The following is a 21,126-nucleotide window of genomic DNA, read 5'->3' on the forward strand; positions in this document are numbered from 1 at the left end:
ATGTCCATCTTGTCACACAGATAGGGGAGCCTGAGAAGTCCCAGAATATTGATGGCATCATAACGGTTCACTGCTGGCGCAGAGAAAAAGGTGGCTTTATGCTGTTGTTGCGAGCTGAGAGATAAATGTCAAGCACACATTTTAAAATTCGAACAAAGCTTTCACTGTGTTCCAGGCCCGAATGCTTTATCTTTTGAAACCCACTGAGATGCATTGCCCTCGTATATCTGACATTTGAAAGTCTGCCACAGATAAAAACACCTCAAAGAGTTAAAAACACTTCAGGATGAAGGGGAGCTCAGGGATCTGTACAGTTCTCTAAATACAGATTAACACGGTGCATTTCTCTGATTGAGGTGAATAACCTGATGGCAGTGGGCGGGGAGATCTGGACAGCCGTAACGAGTGAAGATGAATATATGGCAGCTCTATTTCTTTACGCTTGTCAGGACTGCTTTGTATTTCAATCCTAATGTACTGCCTTAAGCAGTTCAACCTTTGTTATAATTCAGTTCAGTAGGTATCGCATCCAAGTGCATTAGTGAGCACTGTGTGCAAGGAATTTAATGGTAAATGATAATTGTTAAGGAATTCGTCTTACCAGTGGAGCGTTTTAAATGGCATCCAGAGGGCTGCTGGAATAAACTAAGCATGCTCGATTGTGTAGGATGGCTGCTGAAGCAGATTCATCTATATTTCTGAGTAGAGCTGACAGTCATGTAGCATAAACTGAAGACATCGCGATAACTAGCCTTAAATAACTTAAGTGCAAAAGTGGATTTATTTAATCTGGATGAATTTTTCATTCTCTGTGTTTGTCATTGTCTCAAAATATTAGTTAGCCATGTGAGCCCTGATATTTACCATTCAAGCTGAAAGAAGTTACTTTTATGCATAAACCCAGATGACCTTTTTGAGTTGTGTTTGGCACATGACTGCTTCACCTGCATCAACAATCGTATTTTGCGGAAAAAGAGCATTGCATAACCTATTTGGCCAGCCGGATACATATGGGAGATGTGAATACAAAAGCACAGTTAAGGCTTGTTCACACCAAGGACGATAACTATAACGATAATTATGTAGTTCTACAAATCGTTCTAAATTTAAAAGAATTGCAGAACCCACACCACACCTACAGCGATAAAACGGCACAATGGAGGAACAATGTCGTCGAAATCACTTTCAGAACTTTTTTTTTTTTTTCAGCTGATGAACGATAAAAACATTGAACGCCAATCAGAATCCATCCTGCTTTAAAGAGCTTGAGCATTTAAAGCAACAGACAACAACACTGCAGAGCACAGTTATAAACAAAACGGTATCGGTCGCTGGTGTGAACTATAGTATAGTTATCTTTATAGTTATCATTCTTGGTGCGAACGGGCCTTTAATCGCATACGGTCCAATAGCGAAACTTAATGGAGTTTTCAGTTAATAAATGTGAACTAAAATGTTTCTTTTATGTTAATGTTTATTTTTTATATACATTTATGTACAATTTCATATAAAGGACAAATAAAATTAGAAATAAAGATAATTGATGACATACATTATGGTTTTAATAAGAAATGTTTGAGTTTATATCGAAATCTCTGACGTTTCATTGCTGACTTTGGTATCTTGACGAATCTGAGCGTAGACAGAAATATATTCTGAAACTTTATAAGACACACATTTGACTTTACTAGGGTCTTTTACTTTCTAAAGCAGGAGGCTTCAGTAAATAACTTAATTTAATCACTGTCTTGGAGAAGCATTGGAGATTTTTCTTTTCAACAGAATGGCATGAGACTTAGCTCTTGGCTGCTGATCATATAAATAAAAACAGGCTATTTGAGCGCCAGCCTTGCCCTTGAGGCACATTTAGGATTTGTCTTGCTACAAAATGAAAGTGTGGCTCTGTTTAATGCATTAAGAATTAGGTGTTGGACTGAAAAATGCAGTTAATATCTGATGCCTAACTTTGCCTTGTGATGCCAGCAGGGAATCGGCATGCTGGAATGTGCAGCTCTCTGCATCGCTGCTGGATGGGTTGGAACTCCTGCATTAGCTGATTATTCATTATGCAGATTGAGTCACCCTATAAACTGCGTTGCGTCATGCTATGGTATAAATTAGTTTTAAAGGAAAACGAGGTGGATTGATTCATCTGCTCATTGACATGCTTAAGATTAAAGCCACAAAAGGCCCCTCTTATCAAGCAGGGGACAGACAACCTGGCATTGACCCTGAATGTGGCATAATGTGCTGTGAAGAATCATTCCGGAGTCTTTGGTTTGATTGTCTAAAGAGACTCTTAAAGCAGCGCTGGACCCTATACAGTGTTTTTAAGACCTCTCTGACAGCAGGAGCTCAGGAAACAAGATCGTTCCCGGCCCCTGAGCGAGCAGTGGCATCTAAATCACAACTACTTGCCTTCGAGTTGTAAACCGACACTTGAGCCAACAAAAGCATTCATTTTATTTCCCTTTAGATTTGACATGGAAAGCTCAGTGTTAAGATATTTTAGCAGCTTAAAACATCCCCTATTATTAATTCTCCCTATAAAGCAGTCATATCTTTAAAAAGAATAGCATTTTTTCCCTCCCAAAACAGAATTTAGCTTTTCATGATCATGTTTTCATACAATGAACTCAAAATCTGCTAAGGGGTAATTAAATGTAACAAATCATGTAAGTATTTATCATCTTTTATTGGAAAATTAAACATTTTTATCAAACTTTGATAATTGCCTTAATCTTTTAAACAACTGAGAAGATAGTGATCAGTGTTGGGCAGTAACGCGTTACTGTAACTCAGTTACTTTTGACAGTAACTAATACTGTAACGCATTACTTTTTAAATAAATTAACTCCGTTACCGTTACCATATGGTGCGTTGTCCGTTACTTTTAAAAAAAAAATAATTATGTGCGGCAGTCATGGCGAGTCAAGGCGAGAGCAAGGCGAACAAAAGCGAGGCGAACAAAAGCGAGTCAAGCGCCGCGAGCGCCCTTGAAAGTGCGCGAGAGAGACCGTTGGAGAGCGCGCTCGGAAGTGCGCGAGAGAGACCGATGTGTCCGAGAGCGAGCTCGAAAGTGCGCGAGAGAGACCGATGTGTCCGAGAGCGAGCTCAAAAGTGCGCGAGAGAGACCGATGTGTCCGAGAGAGACCGGTGTGTATGTTGGAGAGCGCGCTCGGAAGTGCGCGAGAGAGACCGAATGTGTTCGAGCATAATATAGTTTGTTTATAAAGAAATTACACACTTCAGCATTTGAATAATATCTGTAGCATATTGGTATCATCTGCAACGTTTTAATTAGTTTACATATGAAACAAAACTCCAAAATAACCTGCAAAGAACGTTCCCAGAACACATCTGACCGGTTGTGAACACGACACGTGCGGCAAACACGACTAGAATTTGGCTTAAATAACCTCTGATGGTGACGTTCTCTGTAGGTTATAGAAATAAACCCCCCAAAATTATATTTTATTATTATTGTTTATTTTGGTACATTGTTCAGTATTATATTGAGAGCACATTTTGTTAAACTGCTTATTTTCGTGAGGAAGAAAATATTTCAAGTAGGCTATACGTCTACCAGTTGTAAAGGTGTGTGAGTTTTATCATTTTAATTTGCACTACAAAGAGTGTATGTGTATGTATATTTTTTATTACTGTTTATTTATTTTTGGTACATTTCTTAAGAAGCATCATTTATTTTTAGACTTATTTATTGGCCAGTTGTTGACTGTGCAATAAATATTAAAAGTTCTAAACCTTCTATTGTTTTGCTGTTCCTCTATAGTAAAGATAACATTTTAATATTTAAGGTAATAGGTGTCTCTCACAATGTCCCACACCAAATTAACATTAAAATAGTGTGAATTAGTGTACAATATTTTATAATAATAATTTATTCTATTTAGTGTCCATTTTTCATTTAACTTTTTTTTTTAAGTAACGCAATAGTTACTTTCCCTGGTAATTAATTACAGTGCTATGCATAAGTTTAGGCAACCATGCTAAAGTTGACTAAAAAGAGGAATAAAAAATCATATTTTACAAATTTAACTTAATGCCTTATTTTAAAAAATTAGGAAAAATCCAACCTTTAAGGACACCAATTTTCTTTGTGAATGAATAATGTATCGTAAATAAATAAATGTTCTTCCTTAAAAAACAGGGTGCATAAGTTTGGGCACCACTATGTTAAATTCCCATAGAGGCAGGCAGATTTTTATTTTTAAGTATTTTTTTAATTTTTTTTTTAGGATACTATGCATCCTGATAAAGTTCCCTTATATCTCACTTTGCATGTAATGAGTCTATATAATATATTAGTTTCACCTGTTAAGTTGAATTCTTGAAATAAATCAACTTTTTGATGATATTCTAGTTTTATGACCAGCACCTGTATATATATAAAAATTATGATGCAAACACATCATCTTTTTTGCAGCTTAAATCTGACACTTAATATGAAGTGCATTTCAATTGCTGCCTACAACAAATTACAGTGCAAGGTGTCGATTAACTCTTACAGCAGTGAGTCACGGTGACCCGCAGCAAATGACCCTCTTTAATGGGAACCAGCCGTTGGTGTAATGGCCTTGAGTGATCCATCACCCGTATGGACAGATACGCTGACATTCATGGCCCTGGTAATGGCTTCATCACAAAGGACCTGAGCTATGACCCATGTAGATTATTTTGGAATGTCATGATGGATGTTGTGCATGTGTGTTTCTGAGATAAGAAGAGTAAACGGTGGCATTTACTTTATCAATAAACCATGTTGCAGAGCCTGATTTCACCAAGTGCAACGTTTCTGAATCAACATCTTTGTTGATCCTGGGACAACATTCCAATCAACCAATCAGATTTGAGGGACAAGTTTACAGTTTATGTCAAGTTTATTCTTATAAACTCAAAAGTTCTTATAACCAGGGTTAAGTGCTTCTATATCATTAGGTGATATTCACCTATCATTTCACTCTGATTTTAGGGGTAGGGATATGGATAGGATTACATTTTCATACAAGAATGTTGTTTCAGGATCAACAAAACATGTTGTCCCAGGAACGGGTCTAACTCAGCAAAATCAGGACGTGCAACTATGTTACACAATAAGAAGACAAGTGGCATTTTGTACTGGCACACTGCTTGCTTTCAAAAGTGGCAGACAGTCCTTGGTCAGGTGGTCATGCAGTGTAGTTCATGCAACTTTAAAAACTTTAAAATGTTTTGTATGGGTTGCTTCTTGACTTGGAGTGCTGTATGTTACTTTCACCATGTTTTTTTCCCCTGCAGCATATTGCAGGCTAATGCATCTTTTCTGGCATTAAAGGGTTTAATGCAAATGTTATCTTGCTCTTCTGGAGTAGCCGCAGGCTGTTTTTGTCCATGCTGGGATAGCAGCGTCTGAGTACACTTCAATTCTGCATACTTTATACACTGGTACATATAATAAGTTCATAATACCACCCTAGTGAAAACTTGTAATTTGTATATATATTGTATTTGAAATATATTCCCTTTTTCAATAGTACATTGCAAATATACTAACTAAAACATTTACTATCTTTAAATATATTAAAAGTACATAGCTTTATATATACAGTATATATATATAGCATCATGCTTTTACCTATTTTCACAATACAAAATTTATCACACTTTAAAATAATTGTGAATAGTGAAGTGAAAATTCTGTTTATTTTTTAAAAGTGTATTTATTTGCACTTTATTAAAAATATATTTCAGGTATATTTAACTGTGTGCTGGAAATGATCATTGTAACAATGCATTGAAAGTAGCCTATACTTTCAAAATACATTATAGTATACAATAGTATTTTGTACAAAGTATAGCTAAGTTTTATTTGTTTATTAATGTGCATTTGTTATTGAAGACAAAGTGTGCAATTTGTTGTATTTGGAATAAGCCAAAGGTATTACTGAGAATATACTTTTTACTCAAATATAATATGTGATGACGAAATTCATTTGTAGCCTTTAAAACTACTTAATTTGTTTAATATTTTTATTTTAAAAATAGTAAAATTTTTATTTTTTATTTGTCATTTTGTTTTCTGCTTCAGTCCAAATTATTTTATTAATAAATATCAAATGTGTCAATTTTATTTGTTATAACTTGTGACCATTTATATACATATAAATATGAAGACTTCAGATGCAAAATCCTCTAAGTGCCATCTGAAATTTTCTTCTAAAATGAGCATTTTTTTCAAGCTCGTATGTTTAAGTTCAGTAATTTCACTTTAATGACAATTAATAGGTCATTTTCATTGCCATTGAAGTGAAATAACTGAACATAAACATACAAGCTTGATAAAAATTATCATTCTTGAAAAGAATTTCAGATGGCACTTAGAGGCAGTCTTCATATGTAAAATTATATTTTGCTTTACTAAATTCTAAATGTCTTTAAAATAAAGTTAAATTAAAGTTTTAAAAAAGTTTAAAGTAAAATGGTATTTTTCTAATGGACTTTACTGTTGCTGAAATGTAGCTTTGAGTTCACGGCTGACTGGTCCGTGCTCGTAAACAGTCTGAGGTGACCTGCAGCTTCGAAGCTTCCAGCGGGTCCCAGAGAGAGACGGTCACATGTACAAATGACACCTCTCTCACAACAGCACTCTGGTCTTGAGTCAGACATGCCAAAACCATTGATATAGCTGCCAGCCCAATTCACTGTGATGGCCACTACTGAAATACAGAATGCACAGTGACATTTTACATTTATTTTGTGCTTGTTTGGAAAAGAATAGGACAAGAGATGTAATCCAAAACATTACATTTTTGTATATAATTAGTCATTTTTACTGGAAACATTTTTGTAGCTGAACATCAGTCTTGATAAATTAACATATGGTCCCTTCAAAAGTATATTTTCTCAGATGATACCAACCTATCCAGCTGTTGTCCTCTTTTATCCAGTGTATATGAGTCTGGCTCTTGAGTTACATCCCCTCAGTATCTGTCAATCACTGTCTGTCTGCATCCTTTTACTAACATGAGACACTCCTGGCAGGCATTCATTTGACCAATTATGAGGCCGTTACACCTTAAGAAAACATGACAGCTTGACAGTGGCATAAAAAGCATGCTGAAGGAAAAATTTCAGTAACTGGTTAATTTCAGTATAATGCTTCTGTCAGCAATATTTGTCCATCACAATCTCCAGTGCTTCCTGAAGAGCATCAATTTAACACAACAATATGCTTAAATGAGCATTCCGCTTAAATGAGCAACTTAAACTTTACATTGACAGCATTTTTTTGCCATAAATTATTTTTTTGACTCCATCAGTTTTTATAAAGGCATTTACAGTAATGCACTTGGCATTTACAGGCCTTAAAGGCATTTACAGTAATGCATATACAGTATTTTATCCCATAGAGATAATTATGTGGCCTTTTGAATTGTGAGTCTCACCGTGTCATTGCTTCACATAATTACCACCAGTAACATATTCACACATCTCGTGCGTCATTGTTTGGAAGAGGAGGCACACTTAATAGGGTATCAGCTATACAAACACAAAACTGAATGCAGAGTGATGCTGATATTTCATGTTTAGTTAAGCATAACAGATATGTTGACACAGAGGATGAGGAAGGACATAGCTGAAACTGCAGCTGGACTAGAAATAATAGTTCATGTCTATTGTTAGGTGCTTTTGAGCAGCATTAATTCAATGGACTTAAAGGGCACTGCAGAGTTTCCAGGGACTGAAGTCCCTTTTGTGTTCAGACTCTAGGCTCAACTTTTCTATACAATGAAAGCAGATAGTGACCAGTGGTTGTCAAGCTACCAAAGGAACAAAAAACATGATGAAAGCACCATAAAATATCTGGCACCAAGACATTTAGCAACAGATTCTTCAAGTCCCGTAGGTTGCGAGGTGAAGCCGCCGTGGATTGAACTTGTTGGTCCAGCACATCCCCACAGATGCTCAATTTGATTGAGATCTGGGGAATTTGGAGGCCAGGGCAACACTTTGAACTCTTCATCATGTTCCTCAAACCATTCCTGAACAATGTGTGCAGTGTGGTAGAGTGCATTATCCTGCTCAAAGAGGTTACAGGGTCAGAACATTGTCCAGAGCATCACACTCCCGCCTTGTCATCGTCCCACAGTTCATCCTGGTGCCAAACGGCATACGGCCGTTCATGTGATGTAAAAGAAAACAGGACTCATCGAACCAGGCAACCTTCTTCCACTGTTTCAAGGTCCAGTTCCGACACTCGCTACGCAGCCCCATACACAGCAGAGTGCGATCATTCAGTGACGCATTCCTCCCATAACCATCATTCAAATTTTGTGTGACTTATGTCACAGTAGACCTTCTGTTGGCTCAGACCAGACAGGATAGCCTTCGTTGCCCTTGTGGAGCAACCCACTAGCCTTGCCGTTTCAGAGATACCCAGTCGCCTTGCCATAACAATTTAGCCCTTGTCAAATTTGCTCCGATCTTTATTCCTGCCCATTTCTCCTCCATCCAACATGTTGATTACAAGAACTGATTATTTGCTTATCTAATCTGACCTTAATATACGGCCTTGTTAGGAGATGATCAATGATATTTGTTTCACTTGTGACTGGTTATAATGTTTTGGCTACTCAGTGTAGTCTTCAAAATCCATGAAGCAACTTTAAGTAAGTGTTTTTTTCATTCAATGCTTGGAATAACACACGTGTTATTGTTAACTAAACTAAAAAAAATAATTTAAATAAAGCGGAAATAATATAAATATTAGATAAAAAATATGAACTTAAAAACATAAAATTTGTCCTTTTGTGTTGCATGGAAGAAATGTTAAATGTGTTTCAAACAACATGAGTGAGAGTCAATGACTGAATATCCATTTTTGGGTGAACTACAGTATTCCTTTAACAGCCAGCCTTACAGTACAACTGCATAAATACTCTTCACTGAAAAGATGATGATGAATATGGCAGTCAAACCAGTCAAAGTTACGGAGATGATCAAGGAGGAAACTCGAAATACTCTTGTTTAGTTCTCCTCTCTTTCAAAATTCATCTTAGACCGAATGTTTTCTGTATCATGCAACAGTTTGAGATTAAAAGAATCTCAGTGTTTGAAGAGAAAAAATAACAAAATAAGGTCATGTAGCAGCACGATGTTAACTTTCTGAATTATTTACGTTTTTTTTTTTTACTATTTTATTGGAATATTTAAAGTTTATTACCTTGACTTTAGGAGGCCTGCAACAATACAGTATTTAAAGGCATTACAGATGCACTCCTGACACACACACACACACACACACAAAACATTATGCTGCCTTCTAAGATGTCACAAAGATAAGGCAATCCCAAGATGCACTATCGCAAGTTCAGTAAAAAATATTCATCCAAGATGGCAAATGGACTCGAATATAAAAGCAACTATAAATATACTTTTTTAAATACTGAAAAGTATTGATTAAAAAAGATACAAATCAATTCAATCAAATATTCAAGTCATATTCAGTGCAGTAGTTACTGAATTGTTATTGTCTGTTTACAGATACTCTGAGTTTGTGACAAACTGAAGTGGTTCTGAAAACACTTGTGAGTTTACCATTTAACAGCAGCCAGAACAGATGGATGTGATCTGTGTGGCCCAGCATCCTCCTACACACTCTGGGCTGGCCTCAACTTTAGTATTTTGTTAACTGTTAATAGTTGGTTAAAAGTAATAACGAAAATGTCTTGTAAAAGTTAGTTCTAAGCTTTAGCATGATTTCTTTTATAATGCCACTTAATACAAATACATTCATATTTTAAGTGTGACTAAAGTATATAAATTTGTGGCCACTGCTCTTACAAAATCCATGATGTTGCAGTGATTTATAATAAATGGCAAGATCTCTTTCATAATATCTGTTTTAAAGAGTTCTGCTCCTCAGGAAGTAAACATGTGAAAACATACCGCACCCTGTCCCCTCCACTATCAGTGCAGTCTTAGATAAAAATTCACTTTGCATAAGCAAATATGCCACTTTTGCCTGTACTGGGAGGCAAAACTGGAACAGTGTTCCACTGTATTATTCATTTTCCCTTTCATCCATCTTCAGGGCAATATAAAAGCCTACGCCTGCTAGAATCGCTCATGAAATAGAATTGCTTAGGGTGCAAAGCTGTCTATGTCGTGTTGTCGGAAGGCTCCAATGTGCTTATAATGTGAAATCACACTTTGTACCTTTTTTGCATTTGTATTTGCACACCACAGTAAATGGAGTGACGTATGACTGACTAATTGACTCTAAAGGATCCTGGATATCATCCAGATTGCCAGCATATTGCAGATGTGAAGTAGTTAGCAGCACACTTGCTCGCTCTCTCTCACACAAATATGCTGTGATTGTCAGCGAGAGCAGTGATGTTGCACATAAAGAGACTAATTAAGTGATCTGGTGGAAAGGTTCCTGTCATATTGAGAATATTGCATCAAAGGTCATATTTTAATGTGACATGCTTGATGTTGTCTTCTCTGGATCTAGTTGGTTGGGAACTGTACTGCTTTGCACATACAGTTTTCTGTTCCTCACCATATAACCGTTCACTTTCTGTATTTATATTGTTATTTTACATTTTCACTTGTTTATATGCTGTGTGATTGAAAAGGGAATTCATTCAAGATAAGAATTTAGAACAGTGAATGGATTTGTTTCTTGTTGTCTTCCCAAGGGAGATGTTTTAACAGGGAAAATGTGAAGGAACACTTTCCATCCAATTCTGTGAGATTCAGTGGCTCGTATTCAAAATCTTATCACAAAAATGAACATTTTCTCTCTTCTGAAACATGAATGTATTGGCACATGGAAGGGAAAACACTGGCACAGAAGCAAAAACAGAGAGAGGAATAGTAGAAATAGAAAATGTTGAAGTCAGCATCCAGAATGAACATCTGCCAAGAGGCAAATGCAAGTGTAAACAGGCTATGGCGAATAAATAAAACATTACATTATTTAATTGAATTGCAATTATGATAATCGGACTCTCGTTGAAATAAGTGATATGCATGATTCAAAATTAACATGAAAATTGTGAAATCCAGTTAATTATATCTAAGATGCTCTGAAGAAAGTGTAGCTTTAGGTTCACTGTATCATTGGGCGGGTAAATGCCCACAAGTAAACATTTTTAACTGTTTGCAGCAACACTCATGTAACATTTTTGCTCTTAGGATACATATAAATGTTTCTTTCCAGGAATATGTGATGGTTGTGTTGCATTAGATTGTGCAAAAGCCTTTGAAATCTGCTCTATTCCATTTCAGACTCTGATAGCTCGAATCACTAGAGGATTTACTCATGGTTGACGTCCAGGGTTATTTATGTACATGAAATAAAACAGGAACATATTCCCACATCTATCTCAGATGCTATGCAATATCTAGTGTTTTTAATGTTTTTATGCTCTCTTATGCATTTTGTAGTGTCATCATCCTTGCATCTCCCCTCTGCCAATTTTATTTTTATTTGCAAATATGGTTTGATGTTGTGATCTTACATACTTTTGCATTTCCCCTCCTTTAATGTTTGCTGTTTTTCTTAAAGCATACAGTGCACTCTTGGATGAAACGTTTTTATATAGAACCTTAAATGGGTCAGGCGCTTCATATGTAGAACATTTTAGGGGTGCCCATCATGGGATCTTTTTATGGATTTAGTTTTAATTCATTTATTTTGTTTTAATTCATTTTTAATTTTAATTCAATTTAATTAAACTGCTTGTATATATACTTTATCACTAGGGGGGAAAAAATTAAATAACCAGTTAAACAAAAAAGTTTTATGCAACCATTTAAGACATTTCTCCTTATATAACTTCTTGTCATAAAGAGATCTTTAAAATTATGTCAATAAACCTAGGGTTTTATATAGAAACCAACTGAATTTTATTTCTAAGTGTTTTTAGTGTCTTTCCCATAAACATATTCATGCCTGGACATTTTTGTCACATAAAATTATTTTAGTTGTGACCTGGGTGGCCTCAGAAAAAAAAAAAGAAAAAAAAAGCTTTACAGTGATAACAGGAAAATAATAATTCAATGATGACGAACAGAGTTCAGTTCTGCTGTAAACCAGCTCTAAAAAGAAAATTGTGTCATTGTTCAGCTGAAAGGAATGTGTAAGGACTAACTCTGGAATCATAATTTGAAAAAAGTTTTCAGAGAGTTTTTATTCAATACAAAACACAAATCTATCCTTTACTACATTATCCTATAAAAAGGAAACAACCAAAAAAAAAAAAAAAATTGGATTCAGTTGGGATTCAGTTTATCCAGAGAATTCCCATTAGGATCCTTCAAGATTATGAAAGTCGGATAGGAATGCTGATAAGAAAGTCTGATATAATCCTGCACAAATTCCTTTGTTTTTTGTTTGACCTTCCTCTTTATTTTTCTTGTGGGACTCTCAGCTGTCACATAATTGATGTGATAGCTGTTGTTGACTAACAATGAGCCGAGGGGAGCACTGTCACTGCGGCTCTTACCGTGAGTCCGTCTTTCATACTGATCAGACACTTTTCTGTACGGCATTGGGGGCGAGTGCTACATTCGTACCATGGATCTCTATAGGAGAATAAAACAATAGGAAGGAGAGAGAGAACAGAGAATATGAAAGAAAAGGACAGTCAGACAACGGCTTCTCTGTTTAAAAGGCTATTGTGTTCCAAGAGCTGCACATTAATACCATTATATCAGAGTTAATGAAATGACTCATCTCTGTTTCTCCTCTGAAGTTTTTTTCTTTTTCTTTTACACTCTATTCAGACCTTTGCTATAGCTTCTGAAATGTTTAATCCGTTTCTGGCTTTTTTGGAGAGTTTTATATTAATTACAGCACGTCTGCTGGTTATCTGGACGTGATGTTCAATTTTAAAGAACTGTCCCTGGTTCAGTCAAGTAAAGCTTGATTTATGCCTTTTACAAACTGCAGCGTGAGTCTAAACTTATAAATGTGGTATCAGCAATAGACTACAGTGTCCATTTCATTAAACATTAAGATTTAATGAGAACGTTTTGAGTTTTAAGTGTCCTTTTTTATTATTGAGACACATCAAAATAGCAACTTGCGTGCTTAAACACATTTTCTCATGCTGATTTGAATGTGTTTTGTTAAAATCTTGATTTCAGCCTATTGATTTATTAAGGTCAGATGACAGATACAGTCGACAACTCATCATGTGCTAGGGATGTGGTTAAAACAAATCCTGATTAACCACTTGCCTTATTATTCCTATGGGAAAATCTGGGAAAATGAGATATTAAAATAGATGGGTTCTTTTTTAGAATGGAAACGTTTCCCCCCTACTTTAAATAGGCTAAAGCAAAAGCAAAAAACAAAACAAAACAAAAAAAACCTTAAATTACCCCTTACTAATAAAAATAGACATAGATGAGACAATTATTGACATGTAAGAGTATGAGAGCTGTACAATTACATAACGCCGATCATTTGATCTTGAGAGAATTTTAGTGTCTATGGAAACCGGTTGAGTTACAGTATAAAGAGATCTCATTTGTGATGTTTCTTTACCATTGAGCTCCACTATTTATGTGTATCTAAATTATTTTTCACACACAGTACGAACCGTGATCTGTGGAGTAAAGAATAATTGAGATGTTTTTCCTTCTTCATCCTCCATTCTCTTTCTCTTGCAGTGAACCTGCCTGTGCTAATGATGGCATGTAGCAGTCTCTATGGAAATGCCATTGAGGAGTTCTGCCTGGTCAAGTTCAAGCTGGACATGGAGGTTCTCGACCAGCAACAGTGGTGCAGCTGGGAGGACACTGTTGAGTAAGTGAGAAACATGACACTTGTAGGATGTAATATATTATTGATAATTTCTTGATTCTGATTAGCTGATATGACATGTGAAGGCCAAGTGGTAACCCATATTAGGAATTTGTCCTCTGCATTTAACCCATCCAAGTTAGTGCACACACATCAGGAGTAGTGAGTAATGAACACACACACACACTGCAAACCGTGGACACACCCAGAGCAGTGGGCAGCCATTTTTGCTGTGGTGACCTGGGAGTGATTGGGGGTTAGGTGCCTTGCACATGGGCACTTCAGTCATTTCAAACCCGCAACTTTCGGGTTACCAGTCTGACTCATCATCACTGTCCTCGTCAGAGCTCATTTCCCAGTACATTCAGCGACATTTTCAATATCTTCGAAATCAATATTTTGATCGCTGACAGTTTCTTCACCAGATCTACCATCAAGTGACAGTGACACTAATGTTTGATTGCGTTCAGTACTTGCTCTGCAGTAAATCACTGAGCCATTTCAAGTTTTGCCAATGATACTTTCTATTCTTTTGTTTTCTGCGTGTGGTAATATGAGTGAAACATCACTTCATCATTGTGTATCAGACACGATTTTCCACCTTGTGGAATAAACTTATCCAGTCATCAAAGATTCTGTTATTGTTGGGCAGAAAAATATACTTACACTGTTACACACCTCGGGTGTGTATAATACAATTATAATACAATAATACAATTATTTTTTAAAAATGCCTGTTTTCCCATTCATTTTTTTGTAAAAATTGTATAGGGTCTAGAAATGTATTCTTTTATTCAGAAAGGATGCATTAAAAGTAACAGTACATACTTGCTACAACACTGTTACAATTTCTATTTAAATTTTTTTTACATTTTTTTTTACTTTCTATTCATCAAAGAATTCTTAATATTTTTGTGAAAACTATGACACATTTTAAGCAGCCCAAAAGTTTATAAATGCAAAAGCCCAATAAATGTTTCTTGAGCACCCAATTAGCATATTAGAATGATTTCTGAAGGATCATGTGACTGAAGACTTGAAAATTCAGCTTTGCCAGGAATAAAATACATTGAAATATTATTACATATTACAATCTTTTAAAAAATAGTTTAAACAGTATTATTGTATTTTATTAGAAATGAGGCCTTGGTGAGCATTCTTGAAATAAACTTCTTTCAAAAACAAGTCAAGTCACCTTTATTTATATAGCGCTTTTTACAATACAGATTGTATCAAAGCAGCTTCACAGTGATAACATGAAAATAATACAATAAAGTTTGTTTCTAGAAGAAAATTGCGTCATCGTCCACCTTAAGTAAGGCAGATCAATAATATTTGTTGAACATTAAATGAAAAAAACATACTGATACAGTTTGGTTCAGCACTCATTCAACAACTTTTGTTCAGCGCAATCATACCTTGCCACTGACACACCTGCATGTTTATTTGAACAGTTCATGACAAGGTTAGTGAAGAGTTTTCTCAGTAAGAGAGACGACAGGGGTTCCCATACCGTAATATACTTCATACTTCAGAGGGATTTAGTGTGCCATGTGGCACAGCTCCAGGCGTACACTGTTCCTGGGAAAAGCCTCCATATGTGCAGCTGTCTCTGTGACATAATGGAGGAGGTTATTTGTAGTGCCCCAGAAAACACATGATATTGAAGAACTTAACAAGAAGAACTGTCTTAGCTTTACCTTTGTGCCTTTGACAACTGACCCTAAAAAACTTCCAATCTGACGTTAGACTGAAACCGTTGCGCTCCAGTGCAACAGTCAAGAAAAGTGACACTGGATGTCAAGGCTGTCGGATCGGGGCCAGCAAGGTCTGCCAGTCCCTGTCATCAACATTTCATACACTGTTTGTCCCCTGCGACCTACCTCGTACATACTGTACTGTAGCTCGTGTGAACGTGCAAAATGCTGACAGTGTTTTACGGTTCTCGAATTCATTGTAATTAAAGGGAAAGCACCCAAAAATTAAAACTTTGCCATTTTTTTTGTCGTCCATACAATGGAAGTCAATGGTAACCAAAACTGATTGGTTACAAGCATTCTTCCAAATAAAGAAAAAGTGTTCTGCTAAAGAAAAAAGTCAAACAGGTTTGGAACAACATAAGGGTGATTAAATGATGACATTTACATGACTTTTTTAAAATTATGATGTTACGGTTAAGCACTTATAATATAAGTGAATGGGGTAGATTACTGAAGAATGATTTTATGATTTTATAAAAGCACATTAATTATTAGCTTAAAATTATTGTATTATTTGAGGTGTGACTTTTAAAACATTTTCCCAGGCATTTTAAGGTTTTAGAGTTTATGCCGTTTCATTGTCATGGTGATGTAGTTGAAAATTTAGATATAGCTTTACACAGGAAATCTTGTTAACACATATATTATTTGTCTTTTGAATATTTTAACTTTTATGGATTTACTTAATTCACTTCCACTGTAAGTGCCTCACTTCAACCCAGATTTGCTCCACTATGAAGTGGAGAGATTGTCAGAGCAAAATGTTCTTGGTGTTCATTAACAAAACTGCTGGTACATTTGTTGTCATTCAGATCAAAATCTCAGAATGTTGCCCTAAAGTTGCAAACAAAAAGAATTGTGTTGAGGAGGACGACTGATTCCTGCGGGTGTTGTTATACTGAGGCATTATGACACAAAATGATTATTCATATCAACTTTATTAAAAGCAGTTTGAGTGATTCCCTTTAGACAGTGAGTCATAGATTCTGCTAACTGTGTATAATGGTTTGTCATGACCTTGATCTTTGGTATTTCATTTTTGTGCTTTTTTACATTAGAAGTGCTTTAGCCCACCAAACAAAATCGAAGCCTTAAATCATGGCTAACAATATTTTTCTGTCTGATTCAATGATTTATCTGTGGTTAAACCTTAATAACAAGCACAGACTTAAGTTAGCTGGCTTTATTTAAAATACAGAGTACATCAAAAATGACTGATGCCACACTTCTTTAAATCAATAGAAAATTCATGACATAAATCTGTCATGGCAGGACAGAAAGTGAACAATATTAATCCATGATTCAGTGCAGCACTTTTTTTTACCATGAAGTTCGACTCCAGGCTCAGTTTGTCAGCCTTCCTAGAGAAGCGTGTTATTGCTCAATAGTTGCTCTTTCATAGCTCAGGGGATTTCATGGTGTTCTCAGATCTGGGTGCAGGTTCAAGTGCCCCACTCACCTGTGAAACAGCGCTCATTAAAGTATGTATGGCCCCTCGGCTCCCTCCATGGTGTCATCCAACTCCGTTGCTCAATTATGTACAAAGCACCATCTAGAGACAGCCACAGGTCTGGGATGAGGGCTGAGCAACGCTGTAGAACGGCGTGTGGCCTCCAATGAGCCTCAGAAGTAGTGAGGTAAGACTTATCGAGCACTGAGGGCAGTCAACTGCAGGTAATTAAGATATACAAGCGATCAGAGGCGGCAAGCACTGTTGGACTTCAGCAAATTGTCTCACCTGGGCAATGAAGCATTAAACCGCCTCAGCGAGAACCAACAATCTACTGACATAGCCTTTTGCCCTGCCAAGGGTCATTCCTGTGTGTGTGCCGTATGCTCATTAAACTCCTCTTAAAGCACTGTTTAGAGGCAAAATAGGCTTGTTAAATATATACAAATTAACAATGAAGAGCTGGAGTGAAAACAATTTTTAAGGAACATATGTAACCCTTAAATGCATGAATGTTTTGCCAATCATTACTAAATATTAGGGTCTTTAGCGACCCGGATCTATATCTTACACTGATGAATCTCTATCTGTCGCAATAATATAAAACTCTACTGATATTAGAGTAACAATTACAGAAGAATAAAATAAAGCATTTTTGTTACCTTTTGGATCTTGGAAGGGTTCAGTTTGAGCAGATGTTTTATACCATCGTCATTGCTCATTTCCCAGTTCATTCAGCATCTCGAACATATTCTCTAAACTATACTTTTCTACATCTTCAAAATCAATATTTTGATCGCTGACAGTTTCTTCACCAGATCAACCAACAAGTGACAGTGACAATAATATTTGATTGCGTTCAGTACTTGCTCTGCAGTAAATCACTGAGGGTGCTTCTCGATATCCCTCCTCGTCTCCTCGCTCCTCCGTCCTCCATCCTATGACCCGGAAACCGATCGAGCTCAGCCATCTCAATTCTCTAATTGCACCGCGAGGAGTTGAGGATCGAGGAGTGAGGAGGCTTCCTGAGGAGTCATGAGCGAGGATACACAGGTGTATCTATATATGCGGAAGAGTTTTATCGACTAAAATGTGACGCACGTATAAATTCTCCTCCCCCTTCACATCGGTCACAATAATTTTAATTTATACTTTACCTTTGCAGTTTATATAAACCACACATCTCACATATTTCAACAGGGTATCTTGCTTTATTATTAATTTTTTTAAATAAACAAACTTCAACAACATAAGAGCTGATCCTTTGAGTGCTGCTGATGACGCGGTGAAGTGACGCTCGAGTGATCAAGTATTCCAATGTATAAAAAAAGTTACATTCGATTACTCCGTCCTCATTTTCTTTCCTTGCAGCCTTCCCTTGCATCCTACAGGGGGTGGAGCTGAGACGCGAGGAAAGGAAGTGAGGAAAGGAAATGAGGATGTACAAATAAGAAATGAGAAGCACCCTAGGCCTATTCAAGTTTTGCTGATGATACTTTCTTTTGTTTTCTGCCTGCGCTCACTATGAGTGAAACATCACTTCATCATTGTGTATCAGACACTGTTTGCCAGCTTCTGGAATAAACTTTTTCAGCCATCAAAAAAGATTCAATTATTGTTGTGCAGAAAAATATACTTACACTGTTACACACCTCGGGTCGTCAGCAACCCTATACAATTTCAGTTGAACAAAATCAGGCATTCTTTTATATTTTTATTTTGTTCATAATGAGTTGATTGAGGAATAGTTAGAATGTTGATGTCTAACTTTAAAACATGAAAAAATGGAGAAGAGAAGTGAATGATGTCCTGGGTCACTAAAGACCTGAGGTATGTGTTTAAGGGTTAAAATCTCACTGTGAAGTGTTTTGCTACTGATTTAACAAGCACAAAACAGATCCCAACAGGTTTAATAAAATGCAAACATTAAATCGAAGAAGAGACAAAAACTCAGCTTCTAGAGATCGAGGTGTGTTTCAAGTTATTTATTGTAGGACATCATTTTAATGGAATAATGTCCAAAATAAAAATATTGTTGTTCCAAACCTGATATTCTTTTTTTCTGTGCTCAAAAAAAAAATTGCAGACATTTTTTCTCTCTCCATACAACAAAATAGTACAGTGACTAAGAGCTGTCAAGCTCCAAAAACAGAGAGAGAGAGAGAAAGCTTGTCTTGAGGCATCATGTTTGAATATGTGCTTGTACAAATGAGATTTGGCAGTTACAACAATTCCAAAACTTAAAGTTGATAAATGGGTAACTATTTTTGTGCCATTACTAACAACAGATAACAAGTAGCCTAACTGAATGAAAACCTTGGTAATTGGTCATAATAAATAAACCTTGTCAGTGTCAGTATCTAAGAAAAAGAAAAAGATTGATCAAAGAAAAAAAGATCAAAGAAAAGATTGCCTGTATGTGCTTCAGGGCTTTATTCTGCTAATGGTTACATGACAGCTAAAAGCCATTATTCAAGCTAAAATTTGACCAACACATCTCTGGTCTGAATCTTTAAAATTTGCCTGGTGTATGTAATCATATTTAATTTAGACTTCATAGCCATTTTATTGAGGTTTTGATGTGTGCTATCTGAATTAGTCAAGGCGACAAAATGTCAGACCTAATTAATGTGTTCAAAAAAGGCATAATTAGTCTGCTAATAAATGTTCTTTGTTGATATTTGAACTGCTAATTTAAATTTATATATCATTTTACAATTATATTGAGTTTAATTGAACAAATGAATGATCTAATTAAAAAGTAAGAGACACACGTCCCAAGACTTCTAGTGGCTTAATCCAGACACATAACGGTGATGTTTTCAGGCCATGAGAAAATATTAGAGGCTATTCCCCATTTAGCCTCTCGAGAAATCTATTCCATGATGGATGTGATCCTCTTCAAGCACATAATAAGTCAGAGATCCTGTAACTCGAGCTCAGGTGTCTTGACTCATTGTACCCATAATTTCTGTGTACACCATCTGGTGTTTGGGCAGTTCTGACTCTTTGGCCCCTCTGTGACCTGTTGTCCTGCCCATCCTGATGAGACTGCATGAGGACAGGCGGATCATGAGATCGCTTGTGAAACTAAAGGAGAGAAGAAAAAGTAAAGTGACCGTTTTTTGAATACTGAAATCTAGAGTTGCTGGTTAACAGACAGTCCTTCCTGCAGTGTCTGTACTTGTAAGTTATATGAATTACATTGGGAAATATCCATATGGCTTATGCTGCCATAGAGATGTAGTAAATTCAACAAACGTGTTACCCAACTGAAAGCAATATAAAAGATGGAATTATGGGGGAAGATGCCCCCCTTGAAATCCTTCTGCTGCCCATGCAATCGCAGAATTTAGGTTCTGATCCCAATGTCCATCTGTTCCCCCACGGGCATGCACCCCCCTTTTACATTACAGTCCAGGTGTTTGTGGGATAGTTTTTATTAGCTCTGGGGAATGTGACCACACTTGAAAGCATTTAACCCCTCTGTCAGCCTTGATGACACTCAATAACTTTGAGAGCGACTGAAAGAGCCAACAAGAGGGTGACACTTTATAATATGTTTCAACAATTCTCATCACCTTCAGCATTCAGCGGACAGAGATCAACTGCTTCTGTAACTGTTGCAGAGGCACATGCTCGAAATGTTTTATGAGGATGTTTCTGGATCATCGAGTATGTGATCTTCTGGGTGACTGTTGTTATGGGTTCTGCTACAAACAGTCTTCAGTTGAATGTGCTGTTTCTATAGAGCTCCAAAAAACAAAATGATGGATGAATATTATTAATCTGGAAAATGATTAACATTTATAAGTATGAGAAACACAGCTGACATTAAAAGGTGCAGACAGGTGCAGTGAACTGACATTTCACTGCTAAAATATAATAAAATTAAATTAAACATAACATAACAATTATATTGTTTTCCAGTGCAATCAAGTAAATATCCTTAAAACAATATACATTTACAGCAACATGGCATGAGATACTGAAAAGTAAAAAAAAAGAAAAAAAAAAGAATACATTTCCAGTGGGGTAATTAAACTACTTGTTTTCCCCTCAAGTTTCTTTTTCTTCCCACTTTGGCATTTTAT

The 21,126-nt window shown here is 36.2% G+C and overlaps 1 protein-coding gene across 1 annotated transcript in view; it reads left to right on the forward strand.

Annotated features, from left to right (window-relative positions):
• Positions 1–21,126, forward strand: part of ramp1 (receptor activity modifying protein 1) — a 28,503-nt gene that overhangs the window by 2,033 nt on the left and 5,344 nt on the right. Inside the window, exon 2 of the mRNA XM_079882462.1 lies at positions 13,690–13,825. Within this exon, the coding sequence (XP_079738588.1) occupies positions 13,690–13,825 (136 nt within the window). The remainder of the gene's footprint in view (positions 1–13,689; positions 13,826–21,126) is intronic.

The sequence above is a fragment of the Squalius cephalus genome (genome assembly GCF_949319135.1).
Source record: "Squalius cephalus genome assembly, chromosome: 9".
Lineage (NCBI taxonomy): Eukaryota > Metazoa > Chordata > Actinopteri > Cypriniformes > Leuciscidae > Squalius > Squalius cephalus.